Source organism: Pleurodeles waltl, chromosome 4_2, assembly GCF_031143425.1.
Source record: "Pleurodeles waltl isolate 20211129_DDA chromosome 4_2, aPleWal1.hap1.20221129, whole genome shotgun sequence".
NCBI lineage: Eukaryota > Metazoa > Chordata > Amphibia > Caudata > Salamandridae > Pleurodeles > Pleurodeles waltl.
The window spans coordinates 682,584,285-682,610,768 of record NC_090443.1 but is presented as its reverse complement, the minus strand read 5'-3'; the positions used below and the strand labels follow the sequence as shown (position 1 = coordinate 682,610,768).

At 39.7% G+C, this 26,484-nt stretch overlaps 1 protein-coding gene across 1 annotated transcript in view; it reads right to left on the bottom strand.

The window, feature by feature from the left end:
* The window catches only part of COL24A1 (collagen type XXIV alpha 1 chain), a 713,151-nt gene that overhangs the window by 46,533 nt on the left and 640,134 nt on the right, over positions 1 to 26,484 (bottom strand). The window contains exons 48-53 of the mRNA XM_069232264.1: positions 21,899 to 22,006; positions 17,209 to 17,316; positions 17,062 to 17,115; positions 14,726 to 14,788; positions 11,877 to 11,930; positions 11,464 to 11,499 (exon numbers count right to left, since the gene is read on the bottom strand). Coding sequence (XP_069088365.1) covers positions 11,464 to 11,499; positions 11,877 to 11,930; positions 14,726 to 14,788; positions 17,062 to 17,115; positions 17,209 to 17,316; positions 21,899 to 22,006 — 423 coding nt within the window. The remainder of the gene's footprint in view (positions 1 to 11,463; positions 11,500 to 11,876; positions 11,931 to 14,725; positions 14,789 to 17,061; positions 17,116 to 17,208; positions 17,317 to 21,898; positions 22,007 to 26,484) is intronic.

Below are 26,484 nucleotides of genomic sequence, written 5' to 3'. Positions count from 1 at the left end.
GAGATGAGAGAAGATTTGACAGATTAAATCTGAGCTTCTCTTGACTTGCATGAAAAATGTCAACCTAGCTTAAATCGGGCTGGAAGATGGCCCTATGAACTGCATATTCTGTCATGATATTAACTGAGACTTGCCAAAGTTAACAATGAATCAGTGGTTAGAAAAACATGCATACCTCAGCCTCCTTTCCTGGGAAGAGAAGCTGCAAAGAATAGCCAGTATTTGAGCTAGGGAAGCACAGGTGGTTCCGTAGAATGAAGAATACCCATCAGAGTTGCTAAAATGTGGATGACAACTCTTGGGATGAGGTTACACCAAAATGTAGCATTTAGAACTGGTAATTTAACAGTACAGAATCTCAAATATTTTTATTAAGCTATATGGATTGGAATGTGAAGGCAGGAATTCCTCAAATCCAGCAAAGGTAAAAAGTCTCCTGGAGCCACATTGGTGGTAGGATGGATTGCAGCATTGTCATTTTGAATTGTTCATGTCGGGTGGAAAGAGTTTAAATCCTTTAGCTTCGTGACTGCTCAGTATTCGCCTTATGATTCCTGAGCCACAAAAATAATCTAATAAGAACACAGACCTTGCTTCTTCTCTGAAATCTGTTTTGAAAGTTACCTTTGATAACAGTCAACCTTACATTTGAAGGGATCTTGAGGAGCTAGAGAGGCCATGAAATGCTTCACGTCAGTGCCAATAGACTGCATCAGCAACACCCATCAGCGTCGACCGCCAATGCCATGCTCCAGAGGTGTCCTGCTCCTCATGCCAACAATAACTTCTTCACTGTCCCCACCAACACAAAGGCCCAGTTGAGGTTCTCTGCTTGGACTTGGACTGTGAGACTGTACACTCCTCACAGGACAAACTTGGTCCCTATATCCAACCTTCCCTCCTTCACGGTCAGTCTGAACTTGTGACTTTGACCCAGTCCAGTGTGACCAGATACCCATGAGTGGCGCTTTGTGCATTATTTTAACCTAAAAGTTTAAAAGCTCATAACTCTGATTCAACTTATTGGATGTTTGTCGTTTCAATGTAATTTTCTTTATTAAATTGTACAGTATTTTGTAAATGGGTTTGGAATTTTTATTGTGTTGTTTTTTCAATGTATTCCTGTTTGAGTGCTTCATAAATACTTAACACGTTGCCTGTAAATTAGGCCTGATTGCTTTTGTGCAAAGCTACCAGAGGGTTAAGCACAGATGTATATGGTTCAATCTGACAAGGACTGTGTTTATTATTGAGTAAGGCTTCCACCCCTATCAACTAATAATTCAATTTCTTACAACAGCATCATTAAGTGGTAAAGAGGCAGTCTACTTAGGTTGATATTGAAGAAAATAAATCTAGTTACTCCTCCATAGAGAATTTAGTGAGCTTCGAATTAGTGTGAATATGCCACAGTTCTGTATCCTAGAAGCCCCTCTACTCTAGGTGATCACTCTCCAAATCAGGATCCTGAAATTCTTTCCATCCACCTTGTTTGGTGGAGGTGGGCCCTCTCTTCTCTTGATGGCCGCCTTTGGAGTCTGATTAATCATTCCCTGAAACAAGCTGATTGGGAACATATCACAAGCGTCCAACAGACCTAGAGATGAGCCTTCAAGATCACTAAGTAATTGTTGATGATGATACAATTTTGCAGAATGATTTCCCTTTTCCATTGCATGAGGAGAATGTGCCAGCAACACTGGAGCACTTCCTGAATCCTCAGTTACTAATCACTGACTAGCTTAGACATGCTATATCTTGCATGATCGCTACCATGATAGAATCAGACATAGAAGGCAATTCCTGCTAGGATGAGATCATACCCGCAACATTCAACATAGGAAAACACTGTGCCCTCATCTGAATGAGTATCTATCTTCCCCTTAGAACACCCTGATGAAATAGGAAAATCAATACCAGACATACGAGGAGAATGAGCAGAGCCATTTGAAGCAGGTCGCTCACGTGCAAAAACTACTGCATATAAAGTCCATGCGCTACCTTGAGTTCAGTTCCAGGGACTGCAGTTGCATTAAACAAATACACAGTAAGGATATAAATAACACACCAACAATTGGTAGGAATAACTGTACAGTTGTGACATGAACAAAAATCAGAAAGTGGTTTCAGTTGGCTTTCCTTTTTAGGGAAACTTTTCAGGACATGGACATCTCTGGACCTGGGAGGCCTGCCTCTTTAAAACAAAATGATGGAAGAGGCAAAAATAGAAGACAAAGTAGGGCAGGACAATCCTGTTGGTGTTACAGGACATAGTTCATGATGTAAGGGCTGCGAAGAGGAAGACATATGAGGATGTACTCACTGCTGAGCTATTTTGCCTCTTACTGCTGTCAGAAAATGGTTCAAAATAAAAGGAAAGATGATTTATATGTATTTTCTATCAAACAAGCAGCTTGTAGAAGAAAAAAATGAAGGTTGAATACTGCCGTTTTTCCAAGGAGCTGAGTAGTTAAATACTTTCACACAAATGGGATGTTTGCTGCTTCACTGCTATTGTGATATATCCTAGCAGCTAAGGTGTCTACAGCTGTCACACTCCCTGCTAACCAGAGGGCACACCAACATCTCAATGGCACTGCATACTCCTTGACGAAGAGCTAACAAAACGATTCCTTTTGGAGTATATGCTGTCGTATATGGTTAAACTATATGCGATAAAATAGTACTTTAATACTTAATCTTATATATATATATATATATATATATATATACATATATATATATATATATATATATATATATATATATACACATATATAAATAACCATATGTGCACCTTTCATGCGTTGGATACCTGAGTGTAAATGGAAGAGTAAGCTGTCCACAAGCATGCATTATATACTGTGCAGTTTACACATCTAATTTAATACCTGTAAATCGCCCCTTCGATGTATAGCCGCGTATACCGTCACAACGCAGAAAGCACCACAGAAAGTAAAGTAGCATATTTCAGGATATAATAGACTCATACACACAACTGTTGGCCTAAAATAAAAAAAGGTTTTTTAATGTGTCAAAGATAATCTCTTCTATAAATATTCTTGGTGAATTAGTTTATATTTTCTAGAACTATAAAGACACTGTACCCTTCGGGATAAAAATGTATAGTTTATCAGAGAAATGTGCCAGTCAATAGTTCACCCCGTTGCTGCTAGGATTAGTTTGGTCCCCTGTACTCAGCATTGTTTGTTTGACACGTGAATGACAGGGTTCTCCAGTCTTAAAATGGCATTCCACAGCGCAGCACCTAGAGTGAACAAACATTTCTGACCGATAGGCCACAGGAAATTCATTAGCTTACTGCGCAATTATGGAAAAGGCGGAATGTCCCGCCGGAACGCGCTGTATTACATTATTGATCTACTTAAGCAAGTAAAGTACTGCATTTTACTAACAAAACAATGCAGCAAAGACTAAACCTATTATGTTATTACGCATTCCTTAATCTGTTTATGCCGTCAGGCCCTTTGTTTTTCACAAACCGACTACCGAATCCTTTTTCTGTTCTCCTCATGCACTGCATGCAAATTTCCATTAGTTTTACAAAAACGGCGTATTAAATTGTTTTCCCCGTGCACGTACACTTTTCAGATGCGTATTTTCTATGCAGATACTTTTATAAACCTAATTTTAATAGATTTGATGACTGTGATACGGAAACAACCACTGGCAAAGCCAACAGGTCTTGTGATGGCTGACAGCCTTTAAGCTTTGTCAACGTCTCTTTTGTTTTGTCCTGTTTTTTGCAATACTTTATCGTTGGGAACGCTGCAGGTACCTCCCCAATCTAATAAGAACATTAGCTAAAAGCGAAAATATTTTTTTGTCTCACAAAACACACACTGCCACAGTAGTCCCTGCCACTTAAGGGAACTACCTTGTTTGTGGACATGTTTCTTGTGAAATGGCATAATGCTGTCACCCAGAGTGACGGTATCAAATGGCTCATACTGTCATGGTCGGATGATAAAAGTGAATGACACAAAAACAGACCAGTTACTGAAGCGAGCTGGAATGAATGCCCTTCATGCAAATATATTGTACCTATAAAGTTAGCGAAATAAACGGTCTTGCCTAAAGTCAGACCTAAAAAGGATGTCCTGTAGGTAATACCTGTCTGCATCACTGGTTAATTTTCTCTACACCCGACTTCGCTTCTTCTAAGCAAAGGTCACAGGCTAATGTTGTTTATGCGATGCGTTTTCCCCGTGGGCTTTAACATGCCTGCCATGCATGATTAGAAGATAATTTCAAATAGGATTAGGTTTTTTAATAAGGTCAGCAGATCTGATCTTCCATGTCACCGGGAACCACATAGTTCTGTCCCAGGCACTCATTTTACAAATCATTGTTTTCAGATGTTTACTCCAGGGTCCTCCTTATGAGTTATGCGGTATTAGTGTGGGACAATTCTGCACCTCTGGATTCCATAAACAGCACAGCAAATCCGGCAGTGGACCTATGATTACTTGTTGTTTCCAGGTCCTGCTGTATCAGGTTTCCCATGTGTTACCGTGTAAAACACTGCGTGTGAATTATTGTACTGGCTGATAAATCTGCATGATGATTTGCCATACGGTAAAACCATGCATGCGTAAAATACAGATTTAGATCTAAAAGGTAATTAGAAAGACAAGAAATACAGAATTTCTCTGAGCTACCTCCATTAACAGTGCATGGTTGAAGCTTTGGGCCCTAATATGAATACATCTGCTCAAAGCAGACAAGTATCTTCACCAAGCAGTGCTGCAAATGGCAATGATGCCTCAAATACACATCCCTCGCTATCCCTGCCAATAGCCACCAATGCCATATCTGAGGCCATCATATGTTTTGAGAGCACTTAGTCATAGAAAAATGTAATCGGTGAACAAGAGCTGATGCTTCTAATGATAACATTTAGACCTGGACCTCAGATGATGGAGGGGACATAAACACGTCAGCACCACCTCCATCACAGTCCCCAAATCAAAATATCAATTCTAATTCTAATTCTATGGCTGAAATTAGCAGAACAGTAGCAGCAGTCAAGATTTATTAAAATACCGGACCAGTCAACTCCATGGATAACAGCAACTATGTAAATGCACCATAAATTTGCTGAACGTGTTAAAATTCAGCCAGCCGAGGTTCCTTCCGCACTTAAACATTAGCCCTATGTTCACTACAGAAGCTCAGTGTCCTGCTGCCAGAAGATCGGGCCAACAGAATAGCTTCTAGGCCATGAAATAAAAGAATTCACAAGAAATATTGTTCCGGGTCATGTAACAATGTTGGCTGCAAATGAGTTATACATCTTTCTTTTACAGCGAAGTAGGATGACATCTATTCAAAGGCCTTTTGTAGAAAAACATACACAGCAACCAACCATTCCCCTCCCCTTGTAACTCATCGCCCACACATATCTCAAAACAAGTTTGCCCCCTTAGACCTCGCAGGAGGTCTGTAAGTAAGTTGACAAACTGGCAAATACAACTGATATATACATTTAACAATGAAACTTTTTGTCCCCACAATTATTTTATGTCTATTTTTTTTAATAAGGGTTAGCTATGTAGTGAATGTGAGCTGGTAGAGGAAAACTAGGTTTATTTTTGTACCACGTTCTAAATGCATACGCTATACTTGTGAAATGGTTCTAAATTCATATGTAGTTATTAAATATTACTAATTATGTTCACGTAGATAAATATTTAACATACCTACATTTGTGAGAATCTACTTTTGTATTGTTTAAGGTTACAATACGGGTTGACGATGAGCATTTTTACATTTCTGATGAGGTGTGTTGTATGTCTGCTGTTCATTTAATTTAATTACTTATTTTATTACCCTTTTAATAAATAAATAACGTAAAACCATTCCAATATTGAGCTTTATATTAACATTTATTTACACATTTTATAACGAAAATGTATTAATTTTTAATATCTAAAGAAGGAGGGAATTTGAGATTGCAGTACCCGTATATGTATGCATATTTAATACATTTTTAAAACTCTATGTGAAATGTATTTTTTTACCTGTTTTACATCGATACAGCCATGTGGTACAGATTTAAAAAGATTACCATCTGCTACGAGGAGGCGGTGTTTCAGGTGGTATTTCCTCCAGTCCCTGAGCATTTCTAACTACTTCTACCTGTGGTAAACTAATTTTCCGCAAACATAATAATGCACAGTAAATCAATTTATGTTTCTTCAGCAGCTTTCTCCTCATTCAAAATTACCAATCAGTATTTCCATAAGTGAAAATATATGTGTAATCGTATGCAGGAAATATAACACATAAAAGAAGGGGCTTTTACCCCGCACAACTCCTAATGTGGGACCAACTGGATTCACTGGAATTAACCAAGAATACAACTCTTATAATACATAAGAATGTTTAATGAATGGGCTGTAATGTACTTGGCGTGTTATAGCAGATGAAACAGAGAATCTGACACTACTATGTTTAATGGTTTTCTGTAGAGGCTCTTCTGTTATGTTAGTGTATGTAATATACACAACGTTCACCATGTCTATAGAGTCTGCACTACAGAGCGGCTGGGTATATTTGTCAAGGAGGCTGTTTGTGCAAAGGTATCATGTGAAACTGATTTTGGAGCTTTTCTGAAAGGACTATATAGTCCCAAATTGAGTGCAGGCATTTTATTGATGCTACTATAAAATGCCCTACTTGATGCTGAAAATTAAGATGACCTCATATATGGTAATCCAGACTCCTGACTATTTTCTTAAAGTACCACTAAACACTATACGGTAATAGTTTAGGATAGAGAAGCTTGATGGTACTAAGTCTGTAGTAGGCTCAAGTAACATTGTTTCCCCTGAATTTACGCTGAGCCTTTAGAGACCAACTGTACCTGTCTCACAAGACTTGAATATGGGTTAGTGGCACAGAATTTGAATGAGATTGGCCGGTTTAAAACATGGATTCTTCAATTAGAATTTAAAGTGGAACAGAGCGGAAACCTAAGATCCCCCATAAGTGGAGGAGGTAAATGGTGCTTAGTGGTAGCTAAAGCACAGAGTAAGAAGTTCTTACTGTAGCAAGGTAAGAATTTTGCACTATCGGATCATAATTTCAGGTTTCTCTAGATGGATTGAGGGTAAGGGGCATAGCTCAGAGTAAAGGGTAACCCAAAGTCAGTGTTAAGCCGATTGCATGGATTCCTTACCTGAGTTAAGTACTTTTGTGTTAAAGCAGATAACAATTGAGGTAACAGCAGTTATTCATTCAGGGTGAACATGAGTAAATAGAATAAACTGCAGATGTTTTGATTGCTTAGGAACAGAATAATCAATAGGGTGATTTGAAGGCTTCTAGTGTTCTGTAAATCACCTAACAAATGAAGATACAAGTAGATGACACCACCATCATCTTGAAGGATTCTATACGTTTAACGATTACTTGAGCAAATGGTGCATTGAGGTCTTGAATAATCATTTTATTTTGTAAAATATTGTCATAAGACGTGGTCTATTTCTCCTGGAAAAAAACTTCAAATTTGTTGATACCATTCTTTTCAGATTATGGTCATATCCTCAAGAGATTTTAGAAACCTCCATTCAACTTAGGGTACTAAATATTTCTTTCAAAACATATATGATTGTGAAGTCCTGGTGTTGGGTCATAGTTACATCTTTTAAGAAGTCGAAATTATGCAGCTTCCAGGATTGTGATATATCATTTTCTGATGTGGTTTGATGAATTTTATTAATTTATTTTTGAGTTTCATTAATTTTAACCTAGGCTTGTAAAGGGATCTAAACCACCATAGGACTATTGATGTAACAGAGTAGCATCTTCCATCTGAAGTTGTGAGTTAGAGGGGCAATGTTAATCCAGTTTCAACTATCACAAAAAAGGTCTGGATAAAAAGCGAGGATTCTTGTTATCAGTTCAGGCACTGTGAAGTCAAGTACTATCCGCACTTAGAATACTGTTTTCTTTGTCAAAAAAGTTGGTAGTGTTTGCCAGGGGAAGTAACAGGGCTTTTGGGGAGGGCATGAACTAGAAGAAAGGGCACAGCCATAAAGGAAATAATGCATTGTACAGGAGTAGCAGAGGGTCCAAGAGGAAGGCAGAGTATGGTCCAGGAAGAGAAACCGTGCAGAGTCTGACGACAGAATACACACAAGGTCCAGGAAAGGGGGAACAGCACAGGCCCCACTGGTGTAGCAGTACAAAATCAGGAGGGAAAATGCACGAACTGAGGAAGCAGCACAGGGATCATCACAGCCTTCGGAGGATTGATTCGGATGAGGGAGCCTGCATTACTGAGGTGATTGATTGCCAGAAAGTAACAATGAAACACTCTACTGCTCATATTACTGACATGTTTCCTGCACTTGCTTGTGTACCTCTTGTTTCGCTAACAGGCTGTTCATTCTTAAAAGAATGTTCTTTTATATAACACAGAACAAACCATTTCATAATTAGTCACACATGCTAAGAATAAAGTGCCTTCAATCACAAAAGTCAACCAAGTGGGGATGCCAGGATTAAGACATCTGTTTTATGTTGTTGAATTCTTCAACTTAGTCACTAGTTCACATTGCCCAGTTGGTTCACTGTACTCACATACCTTTGTATAGCGAAGTCATAAAGATGAACAAATTGCCAGGTGTGTTACAGAGTAGAGGTGGCCACGTCAGCGGAAATTATTCTTCCGGACCCAGTATTCTGAGGGACATTGTCTCTCCAACTAGGTTTAGGTTTTAAAATAAAATATATCCTATTTGATTTTGTCACATTAAGTTCTCTGACTTGGACACATAAATGTCCATCTTGAGCATGAAACTTCTTTTGATAGTGCATCATTCTAAGTATTGTTGGGTCGTGATAGAAATAAATATTGCAATCTTTAAAGAAAATCCTGAGCCTTACTGTTTATCAAAATATAAAACCTATAGTTTTTATTCACTAACACAGCAAATATATTTTAAAATGCACAATTTGGTCAACATCCTCCCCAATACCAACTGCCCTATTATGGGAAAGGCTCTCACACCTCACTTCATTGATCCGTGGTACTTATGGCCTTATTAAGAGTTTGTTGCAGAGTGAAAAATACATTGCACATACTTTATGCATCCACTCTTTGAACTTGTTGATAATTGTTCTCTCTGTGTTTTTGCACTTCATCCTGCTCCAGCTAGACCCTTGAGGTGAAGGATGGCACTAAACAGGCAATATTACAAGTGCACACAATTTTGCCACTGGTATTACCACTTCACAGTTAAATCAGATGTCAAACCAAGCATATTCAGAATACATGTTGCAGAGTTTCATCTCCTGCTTTTGCACAGAAATCTAAATGGACACTTAAGGCGCCCCTGATTTGCCACGAAAATGTGGCCACCTATAAATGCGTTTGACAATCCTTGAAAAGGCAACTCAAGTAAAGGTCGCACAAAACCTCAGGTTAAGAAAACATGTTGACCTTACAACTTTTGCACCTCCAATGTTCATGTAGTTATCTACTGCCTTGCAGTGCACTGCCATGATACAAGACATGAAGTGAGGTGACAAGACAGTGAGGTGTCCAAATATTTGTGAACATAGAAAATGGTAAATGAAACTGGCCAGGTTTGAAAATGAGCTTCAGTAGTGTAGATGAGAAAGAAGAGGTCTGCTTGACATTAAATAGTGAAGTTTTAGAAAGTAAGGTCAAAAATGTTTTCGCATGTGTAATTGGGTACATGTAATTTTGTTTTTACAAAGAAGAAATCGGTGTGGTCCAAGTCTAAGTTCATGACTGCTTTGTGCTTTTCTGTTGAGATAATAAAACAACAATATTTACATTGGTATGATGATTTCTTTGATACCGTCATTTTGTTACAGTTACGAAGATGAATTATTTAAAGCAGTGTTTGGCTCTGCTATGTAACCTCCACCTTGAAAGATTGACTTTCTGGTCTTTACCTTCAGTTCTGGGCATTTCGAATGGCTTATGACAAGTCACAACAGGAACATTGTAGGAGAAGAGTAATATATAATGCTGTTCTCTGTTGACCTTTAAAACAATAATTGTTCCCCTGGCCATCGCTTGTGAGCCCCTTTTTCACGTTTACTTCACAGAAGGTTGACCCGTACAGATCAGTGGCCAACAATTATACAATGAAGTAACACAAGAAGATAATGGCTATGGCAATTAATGAGAAATTAAGGCATTCAGAGTCACAATGAGGTTCTAAGCTTATGTATAGTAGGCACATCTAGAACTGGTCGTGCGTAATCTAGTGCTCCTGTAAAGCGCCCCAATGCCCTCGGGCTGTGTTTTATCAAGCTCTTTGCTGTCAGTTGAAAGATTCACCACAATTCACTGAAAATTATTACTTAAATGGTTTATTTGAAATCGTTCTCTGATAATGATATGATTTTATTCTGCACTGCCTTGGGTTTTGGGGTTGATAACTGAAATACAGAAGTTTTTTACACAGATTATATAACTCAAGGCCTTATGCGCTGCGTCCACCAACATCAAGCAGCTCCTCTGCGTGCACCACCTGTTGGTGCCGCTGTGACCCGCTCCTTGTGATCTGTCTGACTTCTCTCCTCCTGCTGCTCTGAAAGCCCCATTGAGGACATAGTCGCGGCAGGAATGGCCACAGGAGAGAGAACCCAGGACAAGAGACTGCTTTTTTGTTTTTGTCTCTGCTTTTCTTAGGTCTCATCTGAGGTTCTAGACTGCCTCCATCCCATCCCTCTACCATATCACTGAGCCCTTTGACTGTCAACAGTGGTAGGCCTAAAGGCAACAAGAAGGAAGCGATTCCACATGGGGGTCGAAAACTAGGTAGGAATTGACAAACCAGCCAAGACAGGCAGACAGAAACAGCTAAGCAGGCTCAATAACTGCAGTATCAGAAAATGGATAGGTGATGGTGTAATGTCAAAACTCAATACGTCATGAAAGACTCTAGCAATCAACCAATGGCTAATAAATGTGATCTGATCAACATTTGAAAGACACTTTAAAAATAAATGGCTAAAAGTGCCCCTTTTAAGATTGTATTAGCTTGGAGTAAGAAGTAAAGCTGATTCTACCCAAACCTAAAAAGTGGAAAACGGTGAAAATTCTCGTGAGTTTAACGAAAGATCATTAAACCCACTGAAGGTGGGAAAGACTGAATAGTTAGGGTAATCACCGTATTATGCAGAATACATTTAAAAACGGTATGACTAATATGGAACACAAGTCCCCCGGATTTATTCGCCGTTTATCTTTTCGATAATGCCTGTATTTTTGCAGCAGAAAAAATATAAAAATACAAGGTTACTTTAAGAAAACAATTGACTGTAGGGGGCATTTTTTCAGAAAATTGCCTCATATCTAATCGAAATTCCGATGACAGCCCAGCGTATGCACACAATATGAGGGCAGAACACATAATATAAGATAAATTCAATATAGTAAAAATATTCACTTACCAGTTCTCCTTTGGATCCCTTTTCTCCTCTGTTTCCCTACAGTAAGAAAAATTACATTTTTCAGTGATGGCCTCATGCCAAAATTATAAATCGGTTATTATGACACAGTGTAATTGATTACCTAAATTGACATTCATTTTTCTTAAACACTAAAACAGCTGCTCTGAAATAAATATGCACCTAACTAATCGTGTGAATGTAGTGCCTCCCATGGGACAATACGATTCGTATTCAATTACAAATTAAAAGAAACGCAGTTTATCCAATGTATATTTTTAACTGCTCACGTGTTTCTGCAGAAGCCTCAATATGTTTAAAACGAGATAAGTGCATGCCAATGTATAGTAAAGACCCTTGTCCAGAGAAATAGAAAACAGTGGCATCTGCCTATAAAGGAAATAGATGCAACTTACCAGCTTGCCCATTGGACCAATTATTCCTGCTGGACCAACTGAGCCAATATTTCCCTGACGAAAAGAAAAAAAGGTAGTCATTTGATTACTAAAATGGAATCATATTGCAGCTCAGTCTTTAAATAATAAGCCCCTATAATTTTGGCACATTACATTATTCATCATAAGCACTGACATTAAGTACATTCCACTGTCATTCTATATAAATAACGTACCATTCAAAGTAAATGTTGAATAAACACTGAATAGAAATGTTCATTTGGCATATTTACTTTTTTAACTAGATTTCGACATGCTTTGAGTATTCAGCACTCAGGACATGCTATTCGGTCACTTAGGGCATGATGTACTAACCCTTTTTGGAATTGCAAAGCTCGTGAGTCGCAAAATCACAGGTTTTAAACCTGAAAAAGACAAGGTGCAATGTACCAGACAGTGAGGTGTCCAAAGATTTGTGAACTTAGAAAATGGTAAATGAAACTAGGCAGGTTTGAAAATGACCTTCAATACTGCAGATGGGAAAGAGCAGGTCTGCTAGACCAATAAATATTAACGTTTTGAGAAAGAGGGGTCAAATGTGTTTTGCCATGTGTGATTGGGTATATAGGATTACTTTCCAATTTGCAAAATGAACTTAGTGACTTGTTACGATTCGAAAGAGGAGGGAACATGAAAATGGCATTCCTGTCCTTTTACCAAATCTCAGTAGAATGCTTCACTTGGAGGCTACTGTAATCACATTCTCAAACCAGTGATCTGAATCTAAGTCTGTGAAGTGAACAGCTTGTACTGTGTGTATTTGTGCATTTACAAGGAGGAAACAGTGTTACAAGACACAACACCATGCTCCCCTTGATGTCATTCACCGAATGATTCATTTTGAAACCATCCTCTGTTCCTGCAAGGTACATCCGATATAAACTTCTGTTTCAGGTGTAAGGTCTAATAAACCTGGGTCATTAGCATAAAGTACAACATTCAAATGCCCATTTATAATTTTTGGAGAGGGGCATGCGCATTTCTGAAGCACAATGGGAAATCAGCCAAAAACAAAGCACAATGTAATGGGACCAGGAAACATCATTGCTTAGATTATTGTTTGTCAGATTTATCCTGACAGCCTACCATCACCATTTAATTGGACATGGGTCTTATTTCTATCATGAGAAAGTTTGATTCAGGTCATTGAATATTTACATATACCCATTTTATCTGTCTTCATCCTTAAACAGTCATGATCAACATTGTCACATGCTCTCTAAAAGTCAGTAAAACATGCGTATATGTTTCTGGTATTTCACGCCTTTCATGCGTATGTACTACACATTTAAAATGTGATGATAGGCACCTTAATTCAGAGCAAAATCCAATTATCATTCTAGAAAACACACTGGTTCAAAGTATGATAGTCAAAGACAGCCTTTCAGAGACTTGCCATGGACCTTGTCACCATAGAGGATACAGATTACCATAGCTGCCCCATTATTATTTGAGTCACCTCACATATTACTGAGCACAGTAACTTGTTAACATTTCCAGGCTCGACTAACAAACCTCTTTGCATATCTGTGCTAATTGCTAGCTCTTTGAGTCCAAATTTAGATTCTGTATTCACAAAATCTCATTGGAATATCGTTTAAGGTTGTGAGCACTGCCATTCTTTACCTCAGTCCATGCCCACCTTGGAGAAGGTCAGAGATTAACTACAGTCAAATGCTCACCTAGATCTATAGATCTATTTCCTGGGTTGGAAAGGCAGGGATCACTCCCAGAACTGATGAAGGTACGTGGGACGGGTGATGATTAGAAAAAAATATAAGTGCAAGTTCAATTGCTGTCAAGGGACACATTTTTAAGTCGCAGCTTAACAGACAGCGTAGCTGTCTGGTTTGCGAAAGACATCTTGGGGACATTCAGGAAGTAACTTAGGAATGCATTCTGCCCATTGCTTGCCATTGACTTTGAAGTTTGTAACTCACATTTTCTTGCATTCTATTTGCTGGCTTTATTTGTTATAGGCTGTCTAGCTTGAGTTTGTACCTTCTTCCCTTGGCCAAACCTTATTTACAGTATCCTTCCAAGTGCTCCCTTTCTGTAAACAGGCCTGTCAATCTTGTCCTTATTGTCACACTTGCAGTGCATTTAAAGACTGAGGTCAAATGTAAGGCACCGTCTTCCAAGCGTGCTTGTTTAGTTTTCTTTCACTGATTTCAAAGTGAGAGGACTTTTGTGACAATCTTGCTGGATACTGGGGTAGGAAATAGTTTTTTTCTTGCAAACAACAACATTTAAATGAACTGTGTAAGTGTTTCAGAATATATCAGATTTAGGAACACAATTGAAGCACATTTTTTGTTATTCCTAAGCGTGATGGAAAAAATACTTTAATATGATCAAAACAAATCATTACACTAGGTGATGCCATTTCCATACATTTTCATCTATGCACTGTATATTTTTATTAGTAAAACTGTATGTCTGTGCAAATGTAATGGTACCACATGGCTAAAACACATTTGCAAAGGCAAGACCTAATAATCCCGGAAACCTTTTAAGAATTCCAGAAATATGAAAATCTACAATTAAATGAAGGAGATAATCTACAAGTGTACATTTTCACACTGTGTTAGAGAATTAAGCCCCCACATGTTTCGTATCTGAGACCAATAATACAGTAGCACAACCAATGTGCTTTAAATGTACCTAGACACAAAAATAAACTAGTAACTTAAAGGACAGAGTAAATGAACAAACTAAATGGGGATACTTTCATGGAACAATGGTTCTAACTAACTATAGGAGTTTGTAGATTTTGTAGGTCATTTCTACAAATGGTTCTATGTACTTACAATCTGCCCAACAGGACCTTTAGGGCCTAGAATTCCAAGTACACCGATGTCTCCATTTGGACCCTGGGAATATAAAGACACATTATTGATATTTATACCTAATATTAAGTCAATATCTACCAGTAAATTCATTAAATGTATGGAGGTGGGACAAGTTTCTCTTGCAGAATAAGTCATTGTATGATTATGAGCACTTATTAGAATTCTACATGGAACCACCTGAAGCCTTGGCTTCAAAGCACTTAAATGCAGGCTGTGATGAGTAGGCAGAAGGAGGGCACTGGCAGTCCACTCCTAATGACCTTGGGATTCTAATGGTAGGTCATGTGCATTTGAACAAGGATCTACTGCAAATTGTATGTTTTGCTGGCAATTTCGCATATGAGATTTAGATTTTGATTCTGGGGTACTCTTTAACTGCAATAAAAGTGGTCTGTTGACACTGCATTTGGTGGTTGTGTGATACTGTTCAGATGTGAGCCATACTGGATAGTTACCAGTAAGGTCAGAAAATACTAGTTTATTATTTAGTGATTATACTGGATAGTGGCTAGCTAGAATCTGTTATAGATCTATCCTGAACATTATGTACTTAAATATTAGTGTTGGAGGACATTGCAGTATTTTATTCTGATGGAGAGTACTGCTCCACATTTGGTGGGTCTTATGCTTGAAAGCATCTTTGGCCTTTTCTGTGGTCTTAGCCAAATGGCAGTGCTATGTTCATTTGAGTGTGGTAAACTTAAGCTATCAGCTTCTGCATGTTTGATATGTAGAATGTTGAGAGAATATGCAAGTATTGTTGAGGTGGGGTGGTAAATGCTTAGCAATGTGTGCATGAAGGTGCCAAGAGTGCACCTAATGTGTACTTTTTGTGTAGTGTGACAAATGGGTCTAACTTCAGATTAATGTCCCATTGAGGTTGCATCTGCTTAGGCAACTATATGGCTATATGTAATGTGTATTGCCAACACAGGTCAAAGGATAAGCATTACTTGCTTTGAATGTGCTGTTAAGAGTGGCAAACATGTTACCCCCTAAATGGCTTGGAGCTGTGTTCTGTATATGAAGATGTATAAGATCACAGACGTCAGCTGCACTCTACAAATACATCTTACATTACATGACAATGTATACAGTCCAAAGGCTGAATATTATTTCATATGGATGTGCCATTGAGGTGGCAAATGCTTAATCGACTACATAGATTGATTGAGTACAATCACAATGATGCATTCTAACTTTAGAGCCAGTGGAAAGACCTACCATCATTGCCAACCTTTAGTGTGAGCAGCAGGTCATTGTGTGTAAGAGAAGTATGAAAAAACACTGGATGGTATTTGAGGATGGGACTGTGCCAGTAAGTTAAAGCTGTGCAAAGATGCTCTTTGAAGAAATTATTTTTTATTTCCATTCTGAACTGCTAGACAAAAGTGGTACTCTTGTATGCAAATGGACGGTGCTCCAGGTCTGGGTGTGTGATAATGGGAGGGTTTGCTTTGTTCGTTTTACAGTAAGTGGCGATACCAATGCAAATCATTCTATCTGAGGAAAAACTTCATGGTGTATGGCCCCACGGGTGCTGCAGCTGTGTTACATATTTTACTCCTACACTATTTGAAAATCTTAGTACAATATGTGATGGAAGATTTTAACTATAAACACAGAGGCATGTGACGTCCATGACAGTGCAGTGATACATTCCTGAAAATGTTTTATTAAGAGAGAAAACTATACATGCTCAACAGTGAAGTATGTAGGTATGACATTCATTATCAGATATAATAAGCGAGCCGCAAAACGTACTTAAGATGCCACCCAGTGAAAAAATAAATAAAAGAAATATTCATTGTAGGAAAAACAAAAAATTACTTACGGTGGCATGTGGTCCGAACACCAATAAATAAATATTCACTGTGGGAAAAACAGTGTATAATGGAAGAATAGAAAAACAGGGTAACAATGTAGGGTTGTGGGTATTGTAAGGTGAAGACCAGGAGCACACCTCAATAAAGGTGATGGGAATTAAAAGGTAGGCATTCGGATATAGGTCATCCAGGCATATTCAATGTTAGAAATGTTTGTGTAGAGTGATAAAAAGGCTAAGAGAAGCAAAGTTTGGAACAAAATATGATATTGACCAATGGGCGGGATATTACAGCACTGCTCGTTGTTATGTCATTTGTAAATATTCTTCCCTTTCCACCGCTGCCTCACATTCTTGCACAGAAGGGTATATACACTATACCAATGATGAAGTGGGAACACTACATGTGTAGTAAATGGAAATGAAAAGCGTGTCACAATTTTAACTTAGTAGCATAATAATTACATACCTTGGGGCCCGGGAACCCTTGAAACCCCATCAAGCCTTGATCTCCAGTTTCTCCCTGCAACAACAGGTATGACAATTACTCACGGCACACTTTTGCAATGATGGTATTCACTCAGATGTCTTGTGATAATTCCTCAAGTGTACTTACAGATAAACCTTTCACACCAGGATCACCGGGTGGACCCTGATCACCCTGTGACCCTGGATGGCCTCTTCCGCCCGCCTTTCCTCGCTGGCCAGGGAGTCCATGTTCACCCTGTTGGTACAAAGACACCCATCATTATCAATGCTAAAAAGAATAGACACTGAAGAAATAAACATCTCCAAAAACACAAACCTATCAGACTAAAACGGGCGATTAGGAGAACATACTGAATAAAAAAAAAACTTCATCCATCCTAACTATTAATATGATGTATTGTGTTGCTTAAAGCTAAATAAACCAAAAAAGTGCAAAAATATAAATGTACTTTCCTGGAGAGGGTGATCTTTGTCAATTTTCCATCCATTATACTTATTGGGAATGCATTTATTCATTGGTTATTTAAAACGCGACTTAGGGTAATATTGTCAATTTCAATTTCTACCTTTTTCAAGAATATCGGGCCAAATATCTACCGGGGGGAGGGAGATTGCTGGTGGGTCACTGAGAGCCCTCGGCATACAAGTAAATGTGACCTTTTTAACAAGGTCTGGAGGGAACAATAAAATAAAATGACAGGAAATCTAACCAGCTGTCTGGGGTGGATTCCTCAGCAGGCAAAGTGTGAAACTTTGGGTGTTTTAAATCAGCATTTCTCAGCCTGAGTGAAAAATCAGACATAGGCCTTTTATTTTCCCACAGTTTTTCTACATAACATCTGAACTCTTAAACCAGTTTCTTTACAGCGTGCAATGTCCTCAAGGTATAACGTCTCATATGTGCTCTCCTGCATGTGTTACAAATGATCTTGCTACAGGGGCCAGAAATTTCTGAAATGAATCAGAATGTCGAGAAATCATTCAGAATGCATATTATAACCAAGTGCCTAAGTGCCAAGGACGTTTGCCATTTGGGCTCTATGGAGCCGGTGTTGAAAATATATATTTACTGTGCCATAATTATCCCACACTATAAAATCCGACACCGAGGTGTTCTGAATTTATCGTCTGTAACAATTATCTAGCAAAACTCATAATTCACTGGACTTACCGCACATATCAGATTTACTGGGCCACTTGTTATGATGGTCTGCAATATTTGTGCAGAAAATTGTATGATACACGAGTTTTGGCTTCTGTTCACAAAATGGATTATTTAATTGTTCATCTTATATTTTTTGTGACCTGACAGGGCAAAGAAAAGTGTTGATGAGGGCCTGGGGCAGAAAGAGTTGATTCACACTGACCAAGCAAAGAACGATACCATTGTGAAAAGGCAGATGCGGTCAGTATTTGGCAGAGAAGTGAAAGGGACGGAGAACAGGAATATGGTGCTCCCATCAAAGATATAGAGGTTGATAAGAGAGATATAATGGAGTGGGAAGAAGAGCTCTCGCTGCTGGTTGATGACAAGAATTCCTCTGTAGATGAAATCTTAGAGGAGGAATGGTAACAGTAGAATGCAAGCAAGTGACAGAAAGAGGCGTGGAGCTGTTCAGTGGCCTCAAAAAAGAGTGCAGAACAGTCCCCATGGGCCAGATGCACGAAGCAGTATTTCTCGACCTGTAAACGGTTTCTGGCCACGTACCATCCCTGTTTTCGAGTTGGTAACTTGTTATCGACTCGCAAAATAGGGATTGCGAGTTGCTATTAGGAAGGGGCGTGCCAAGGGCGTCCCTTCCTAATAGTGAGTTGCAGGGCCATGTAAGAATGTTTTGTGACGGGGAATGAAGTCACAAAACATTCTCAGTTACCACCAACTTCAAGGTGGTGGTAACCCATTCGCAAACAGGAAGGGGTTCACAAGAGACCCCTTCCCCTTTGCGAATGGAGGTGCAAACATTTTTGAAGAACAAGCAGTGGATCACTGCCTACACTTTAAAAATTAAAAGAAAACTTTTCAGTTTTATAAATTAACCTTCTTGGAAGGGCTGGAAAAAGGAGTTTACTGTAGGCAGAAGGTGTAAGTGGTTCAGGTTTTAAAAGTGCGATAACGAGTGTATGGTCAGATTGTGCATAGAGAGGGAATAACCAAGAATGTGGAGGTTGGTGAATGGTCTCGGAGAGGGAGCAACCAGTAGAGAGGTTCAATGAGTGGCTAGAGAGTTGCTAAATTGAGGAGAAAAAAAGAATACCATTTCCTGGTGTGACCTGCTGAAAAATTAAAGTCTGCTCTGGAGAAAATGATGTGGACTGTGGTGATCATCTCTTAGATAAAAATTGGGAAGAAGGAGGTGGAGAGTGACCAACAGGAAAGGGAGGGTATGATGTGATGGAAGGGAGTGGGCTTTTGGGCAAGATAAACAGTATGTAAGAGATATGAAGCGGCTCGAAGATGGACAGAGCTTGACTTTGAGAGAGGAAATTGTATTTCCAAGGATAAGGCCATTTTGGGGGAGGCAGCAGGTATAAACAGTAACTGAATATATTGAAACTCGTTTCAGATGTGGCTAAATTTAGTATTAAGTGAAGAGCCAACCTTCCAGGCTGACAACATATTGAATAAAACACTACACAAATCAACTTAAGCAAAGTGTGCGTCTTTGCCAAAAACACGAAAATATAAAAAAAGGATTGCTCAGAAATTATTTTCAACTCGTTCAATTACTTTCCAAATAGAAATTAGCCATTGTGTCATTTAACAAACTCCTTGTGATATCATTCAACCAAATGTTTAGGATAACAAACAAATTTGACCAGAAGGAAAACTACTCAACTTTACATTTTTGAGGGGTTTTAGCTAGTTTGGACTTATATTTGAAAAATATATACATTGTCCGAAAGCGTAACTGGAGCTTGCACATTTAGGGGCTAGTTTATCATTATTTCACACAATGTAGCAAACACCCTTGCTGCTATGCATGAAGGGGCAGGAATGAGCTGTATATATCATGACACGGCGTATTCCTGTCCTTTCCTTGCACTGCAGCACAATGTGCTGCCTTGCACCAATGCCATGGTGCAAGGGAGCCTGCGTTGCAGGCAGGATTGTTTTTGTGCAGGAAGGAGCACCTTCCTGCACAAAGACAATCCTCAGAGGCATTTTCCTCTTGCTAAGAGTGCTGCAGAATGCAGCCTATTTAGAAAGAGGAAACAAGAAGAAGAAATAAAGATTATTCTCCTTGTTGTGCCTCCCCTGGGACGGTGTAGCATTTTGACGCATTCCCAGGTTTATCAGAGTTGGTAAATCTGGAAATGCACCAAAACCCATGGGTGGATGCATGGAAACACCCATGCTTCACCCATGGAACGCCTTCCTGGGGCAGAGTAACACAAGACAGCAATTTGCTCTGCTGTGTGTTACTCCAGATTGCTCAAGCCTTGCAGGGTCATGCAAGGTGGCCTTATGTGGCTTGATAAATCTGACTTTGATGTTGCATCGTCCTTGTGCCCCCTTGTGTGGCGCAAGGATGATGCAACACAATGATAAGCATGCCCCTTTGTTTACTAGTTTCTTAAGAAGCAATTCTTCCATGAAATCTGCACCTTTACTTCAATGTGAACCCCTTTAGGTTGCAAAGGCTTTAACGGTCCATTCCAGACAACTTCTCTGTGTTGCTTAATATGTGTTGTTTAGGAAATTATCTGTACATTTATTAAGATATAAGTACAAAATATGTATTTTCAAAGTTGGAGTACATAGGATTTTCTTTTTTTCTTACAGGTATCATAAATATCCAATCATTGTGCTTGGATAGTGTAAGTATTCGGTACATCACAATAACCATGAGTTGAGGGGATGAGGCATTGAAGAGATCTGGATAAGAAGGCAACTTATTATTCCAACCACTTTCAGTACTTCAGGGATCATATGAAGGCGCATTAGGCACCCTCATATGCAGGGCCAGATTTAGCGTTGGTGGTGCTGGTGACACCCTGTGTGACAGTATTTTTTTGGCTCCTCCACTCCATGACCATCTCCTCGGATTCAATCACTACCACCCGGCAAATGTGCCACCCTCTTCTCTCCTTTGCCCCTCTTTCACATACATTCATTTGTTTTAAACCGCTTGTAAAGGCTGGCTTTACTAATTCACTCAGCTATCCACATAAAATATAGTTCTGTTCTTTGCAGCAGGCATTTTAACCCTCTGCGCTACATTGTGGAGAGTCAAAGCTGCCTTTAAACCTTTAAACTCCCATCTCTCCCCCTAGCAGGAACATTAATCATAAGAGTAATCTTGGCATTTTAATTGCTTCCTGAAGACTGGACACACAGGATACTTTTCAGCAGGTGCTTTTAAATCGCAAGTTATTGCTAAACACAGTGCCCCCCCCCCCCCGAGGTCAGCACCCTCCAATCCAGGTCAGTACCTGGTGTGGCCGCATCTCTCGCACCACCCTAAAGCCGGCCCTGCTCATATGTTTAGCAGTTTGATGAACATCTTAGCTTATCCTGAAATTGGTTCTTGGCTATGCCAATTTTCTACACGTTGTACATTTTCAAAAGTCTAACTGAGAAATATGTATGAAGAGATCAGAGAAATTACAATTACACATGCAGAATTATTTATGAACAGATCAGAGAAATTACAATTGCACATGTACAAACTAATATTTATAGTAGAAACCATATGAGACTGTTTTAGTAAATTGATAAATTATTACTCTAATGGCATAATAATCCTGGCATGGAAGTTGGATTAGTATAAACAGGTTATATTTTACAAGATTCTGGCCACCCATCTTTGAGATACCTTTGGTCCTGGTGCGCCTGAGCTTCCTCGTGGGCCTGGCAATCCTTTCTCTCCAATCGAGCCTGGGTATCCTGCCAACCCCGATATTCCGGGACTGCCCTTTTCACCCTAGACAGTAGAGATCAAATCAGTGAGTCTTTACTGTAACAGGGTAGGATATGAAAATGACGGACACAAATACAAGGTGATTGTTAACTAATGATATGCGATGCAGGTGATACATCCACCTTTGGCACATTCTCAAACAACATAGAATTGCCAACATCTGATTTATCATCCCCACTCCAAATTACAGATACCACCCATCACTATTCAACACTATAAACAATGCAGAATCTAAATTGTGTATATCGGAGTCTGATGTCAGGTAATAGATACTAGTCACTTGTGCTGGTCACTGTGAATGGGCAGATACAGCAGTATTTCTGAACACTGAAATAGACGAAAAAGTTGTATTTTCAGCTGAGGACTCAACACCATGACTTACGCATTGCAGACATGTGAGATTCAGACTTTTCTCCCCAGAAAACTTTCCCTGTCCAACGTGTCACATTGGGGTGGCAGTGGCCTGTGTAACTCCATAACTGGAATTACCTCTTAGAAGAGGTCTACAGTAGCAATATTGTAAACGACTATGCTGGTGGCAGTCGTGATGACTATACACTTTAGTTATCCACAGGCCTGTGAGAATGTGCTCAGCAATGTCACAACAGTTGAGGCACAGTTATGGAGATCTCTTCACCACTACATGGTAGGTTAGTAAATGCATATCATGTTTTCCTTGTCTGTCATGCAAAGCTGCCTCTTAGTTTAAATGAGTGATGTTTACCTCTGTTTGTTAGTCCTATAAAAAAAATCTTTATTTGCAATGCTCCACAAGTTATTCCTGTAGTACACTAAAAAGAGTACCTATCACACGCACTAAACACCATTCAGACATGCCATAAATGGTAAAAAGGACCACAATGGCATTCACCATTAGCAAAGTCTCCTACAGAATACATTTAACAGTACACGGTATAAACAACGTAGTAAAGACATGCCATTACCACAAACGTCCAAAATAACATATTAAAAAGAACACATCCTGGACTCTGCAGATAGTAATTCTTTACTGGAGATCACCATGTACATGAAAGAATGCCCCATTCACCTCCACACATCATCAACAAGCTAGATAAGCTAGCAGATAGATATCAGGGTTACTCATTAATGCCCATAATCCAGATGGTTAAATTTTCACACACCTGCCACGCACTGTGCAAGCCAATACCCAATTAGCATGTAAGCTCCTTTGATTTTACCTCTGGCTACACCCAACAAATGTATCACATCTAATTATCTTTAAATAAATGTAAAATATTGTCATATTTCCCACAATCTGAACTTCGTTATCTTATGGAGTTGTTGAAGAATGGGCAAGAAAATACCAAACATGATTGGTGCTGCATGGCCTTATCACTGGCAGAGTGGGCCTTACACAACGCATATGTCACATCTATAGAAGGACCGTGCAAGCTCATTGCAATAGTTAACATTATTCTTTAAGCTATATGTTCTTTCTCTCTCTCTCCAAGAATGCTCTGCCACATAAACCACTTTATCAGAGTTCAATGATAATCCGATCCAGGATTTGTCCTCATCATCGACCCCAAAATTCCAGTGGCTCTAGGAATGGGAGAGGAGGAATACACAGGGAGTTCCAGAAAGTAGTGAGGCACCAACTCTAGAGCACAGTGCAGAGAAAAAGTGGAGATTTCCATGTAGGAATGGAGGGCCTGCTAACTCACCCGACACAAGAGCTGCAGATTTAGCACTGGGGCATTCACTTGGCCCCATCCCAGAAATCAGGAAATGCAACAGAGGAGTTACCCATTCATCTGCGATATCAACAAACAATGCTAGTGCTGATGTAATCTGCATGAAAGGAGAAGGAATGACATGGCATTCTCTAAGCAAAAGAGATATCAACTACCTGTGAACGTCTTCCTTTGCTACGTTATATTGGAAAAACACTCAGAAATCTTAAGCCCTTGATTTCTCTTTTGCTAAAGCCTTGGTATACTTCAAGCCAAGATACTGTTGCCGTCTACCACTGCAGGGGGGTTCCTTTCATCGATTGGTTCATCACTGCAGGATACAGTTCCCAGGCTTTAAAGTCCATAACTTGAGGTTAGTGAATTTTACGTGCCTAGTTGCAGTGGAAGGTGGAAGCAAAGAAACCAGTTTAAGAGAGATTAAAAGTTTTCCTCCTTTCCAGGTCCCTTGAACTGTGACTACTGTGAGGTGATCCCCGGGAACTAGGACTGCAGGTACTCATTTCTGTGAGGTGGGAGGCCAAGCGCGAGATGGCCAAGATGGTCTTTGGTCTGATCTGCCTAAATCATAGAGTCGTGTCACAGAAAAGTTAAAGAATCATTATTATGCAAACGTTTTTCAGTATCACCTAATTATGGTGAAACTAATTTCAATAGCGCACAACAAGTCAGTGCCAAATGGCAGGATCTCATTTTGAAACAGTCAATATCGCCTGTCAAAATTAAGTTCAGTCTGAAAATTTGAACGAACATGCGGATATTGCAGAGTTCATATGGACAATGCAAGAGGAAGGTCTGTATATGCACATTGCTGGCACATGTCTCAAGTATGCTAAAATTGTGTTATGACCATAAAATAATGAACCAAAATATAGACAGCAGCAGGTACACGTAAACAAACGATTTGTAAGAAACTGTCAAGCGTCTCTTATAGTTTTAGTTTTCAGTTCTTTATATCATGGCCTTTCAGAGGTCCTTGAAATTGAAAGTAGCAAAAGTATCCACTATTTTAAATACAGACCTAACACCACCTTTCCCCACAATTTAATTCAGTAAAACGGAAATTCAAATAATCATCACAGAGAATCTGAAGTCTGGAGACACTCTGCCGTCTTATGGCTGGGTTTGTGGTGTACAAATATTAAATACATCAATATATACTCCAAAAGTATTTTATTAGAAGAAAAGGTGCATTCTTCAGAGTAAATAATATTGAGGGATGGATTCAGGAGCAGTAATCGCGCAAGGTTTTTGGGAGCACCAGGCAAAATCTAAATGTAGTGCCCCACCTCACCAGCAACAGGAGCACGTGTGAAGCCTTCAGTCGCCAGCTGATGGCCACTTGTGAACACTCAAAGATGGCTATCAACCACCAGTACCATACGCCAGTTATGCACAGGAGGGCTGTAAGCAAGCTTGGAAAATTCAGTTTCGGAGTAGGACCTTTAGTACTGGCATCCAGATTCGAGTTCATCACAAGATTCCAAAGCTCACTACACTCAATATTTTAGGAGTTGAATCTGGGCCTTTTCTTTTATCCACTCAAGTGGGTAGCTTTCCAAGGGTGTGAGTCTGAGTCCAGAAACAATGGAAGGGTTGGTCGGCCATGGAAAACAGCCACCCTCAGGACAGGGCAGAGGAAACAGTCAATTACATTGATGCAAATATCTTAGTGTTATAATGTGTAGTTTTTACATGCTTCTGAGATCTGAAAATTCCTCAACTAGGACCTTAAGACCCAAGCGGCAACGTGTGATGCTGAAGCTTATGGTAGAAAACGTGCACCCCTTGTGGAGCAGAGGACCACTGTATCCTATCTTTACCTCTGGAAGTCCATAGTGCTATGCTTCCCCTGGCAGAATGGGCCCAGGTGCTATCAGTGTTCAAAACATCGATGGGTCACTGGGTCTTTGAGGTAAAACTGGAGCAACCTGCATGCGTCGGACCAACGCATGAGTTAAAACTGGAGCAACGCCTACCCTGCATGTGCCGCATCACTGCACCTTATTTTGTGCAGCGTGCATGCCACAGTGTATTTTCACTGCTGCCAAAAACATTACATGTAAGAATATTCAATGCCAGAAATGTATGCTGGGCATTACGTTTTTCTTAGAAGCTCTCCAGCAGCACTGCAGAATGAGGGGGTTGACAACCAATAAGGATGATTTGACCTGATTTCACAATGTCTCTTTCTTTCAGCACCCTACAGTTTCTGTCTCTTTATTTCACTCTTCCACGTCCTTTTTCATCCTTACATTCTCCCTTTGTCTATTTTCTCGCCTTTCCCTTCCGCCCTTTTTTGCCTCTCGTTTTTCCCAGGGTCACAATCTGATAATGAAAAATAAGCCCCTGTATTTAAAAGTGTTTGCTCGTGCCAACCACAACACACATAAAACACCGGGTAAACGGAGGGCTCGCGCGAATGTTGAAGAACAGTCTAAGAGCATCATTCTCATTGTAAAGTAGGGTCGATGCTACATAACTAATATTCAAAATCGAATAAAGGTGGCCTGGAAATCTGTGCCGTTCTTCTGTACACATGCGGGACACGCACTGGGGCATATCCTGCAGGTGTGCGTGCACACAGCCGTGCACTGCTGCTGCCTAGGTTTGTATTCTGGTATGTGAGGGGCACTCGCACTGCATGCACGCGTGCTGTACTTGAGCTGTGTGGGCGGCGTGTGCAAAGCCGTGCTGCTCTTCCTCTATGTGAAGGACCCTGGGTTACAGCTACACATGCACTGCGCGGGGTGTGAGTGGGCTAGCTTG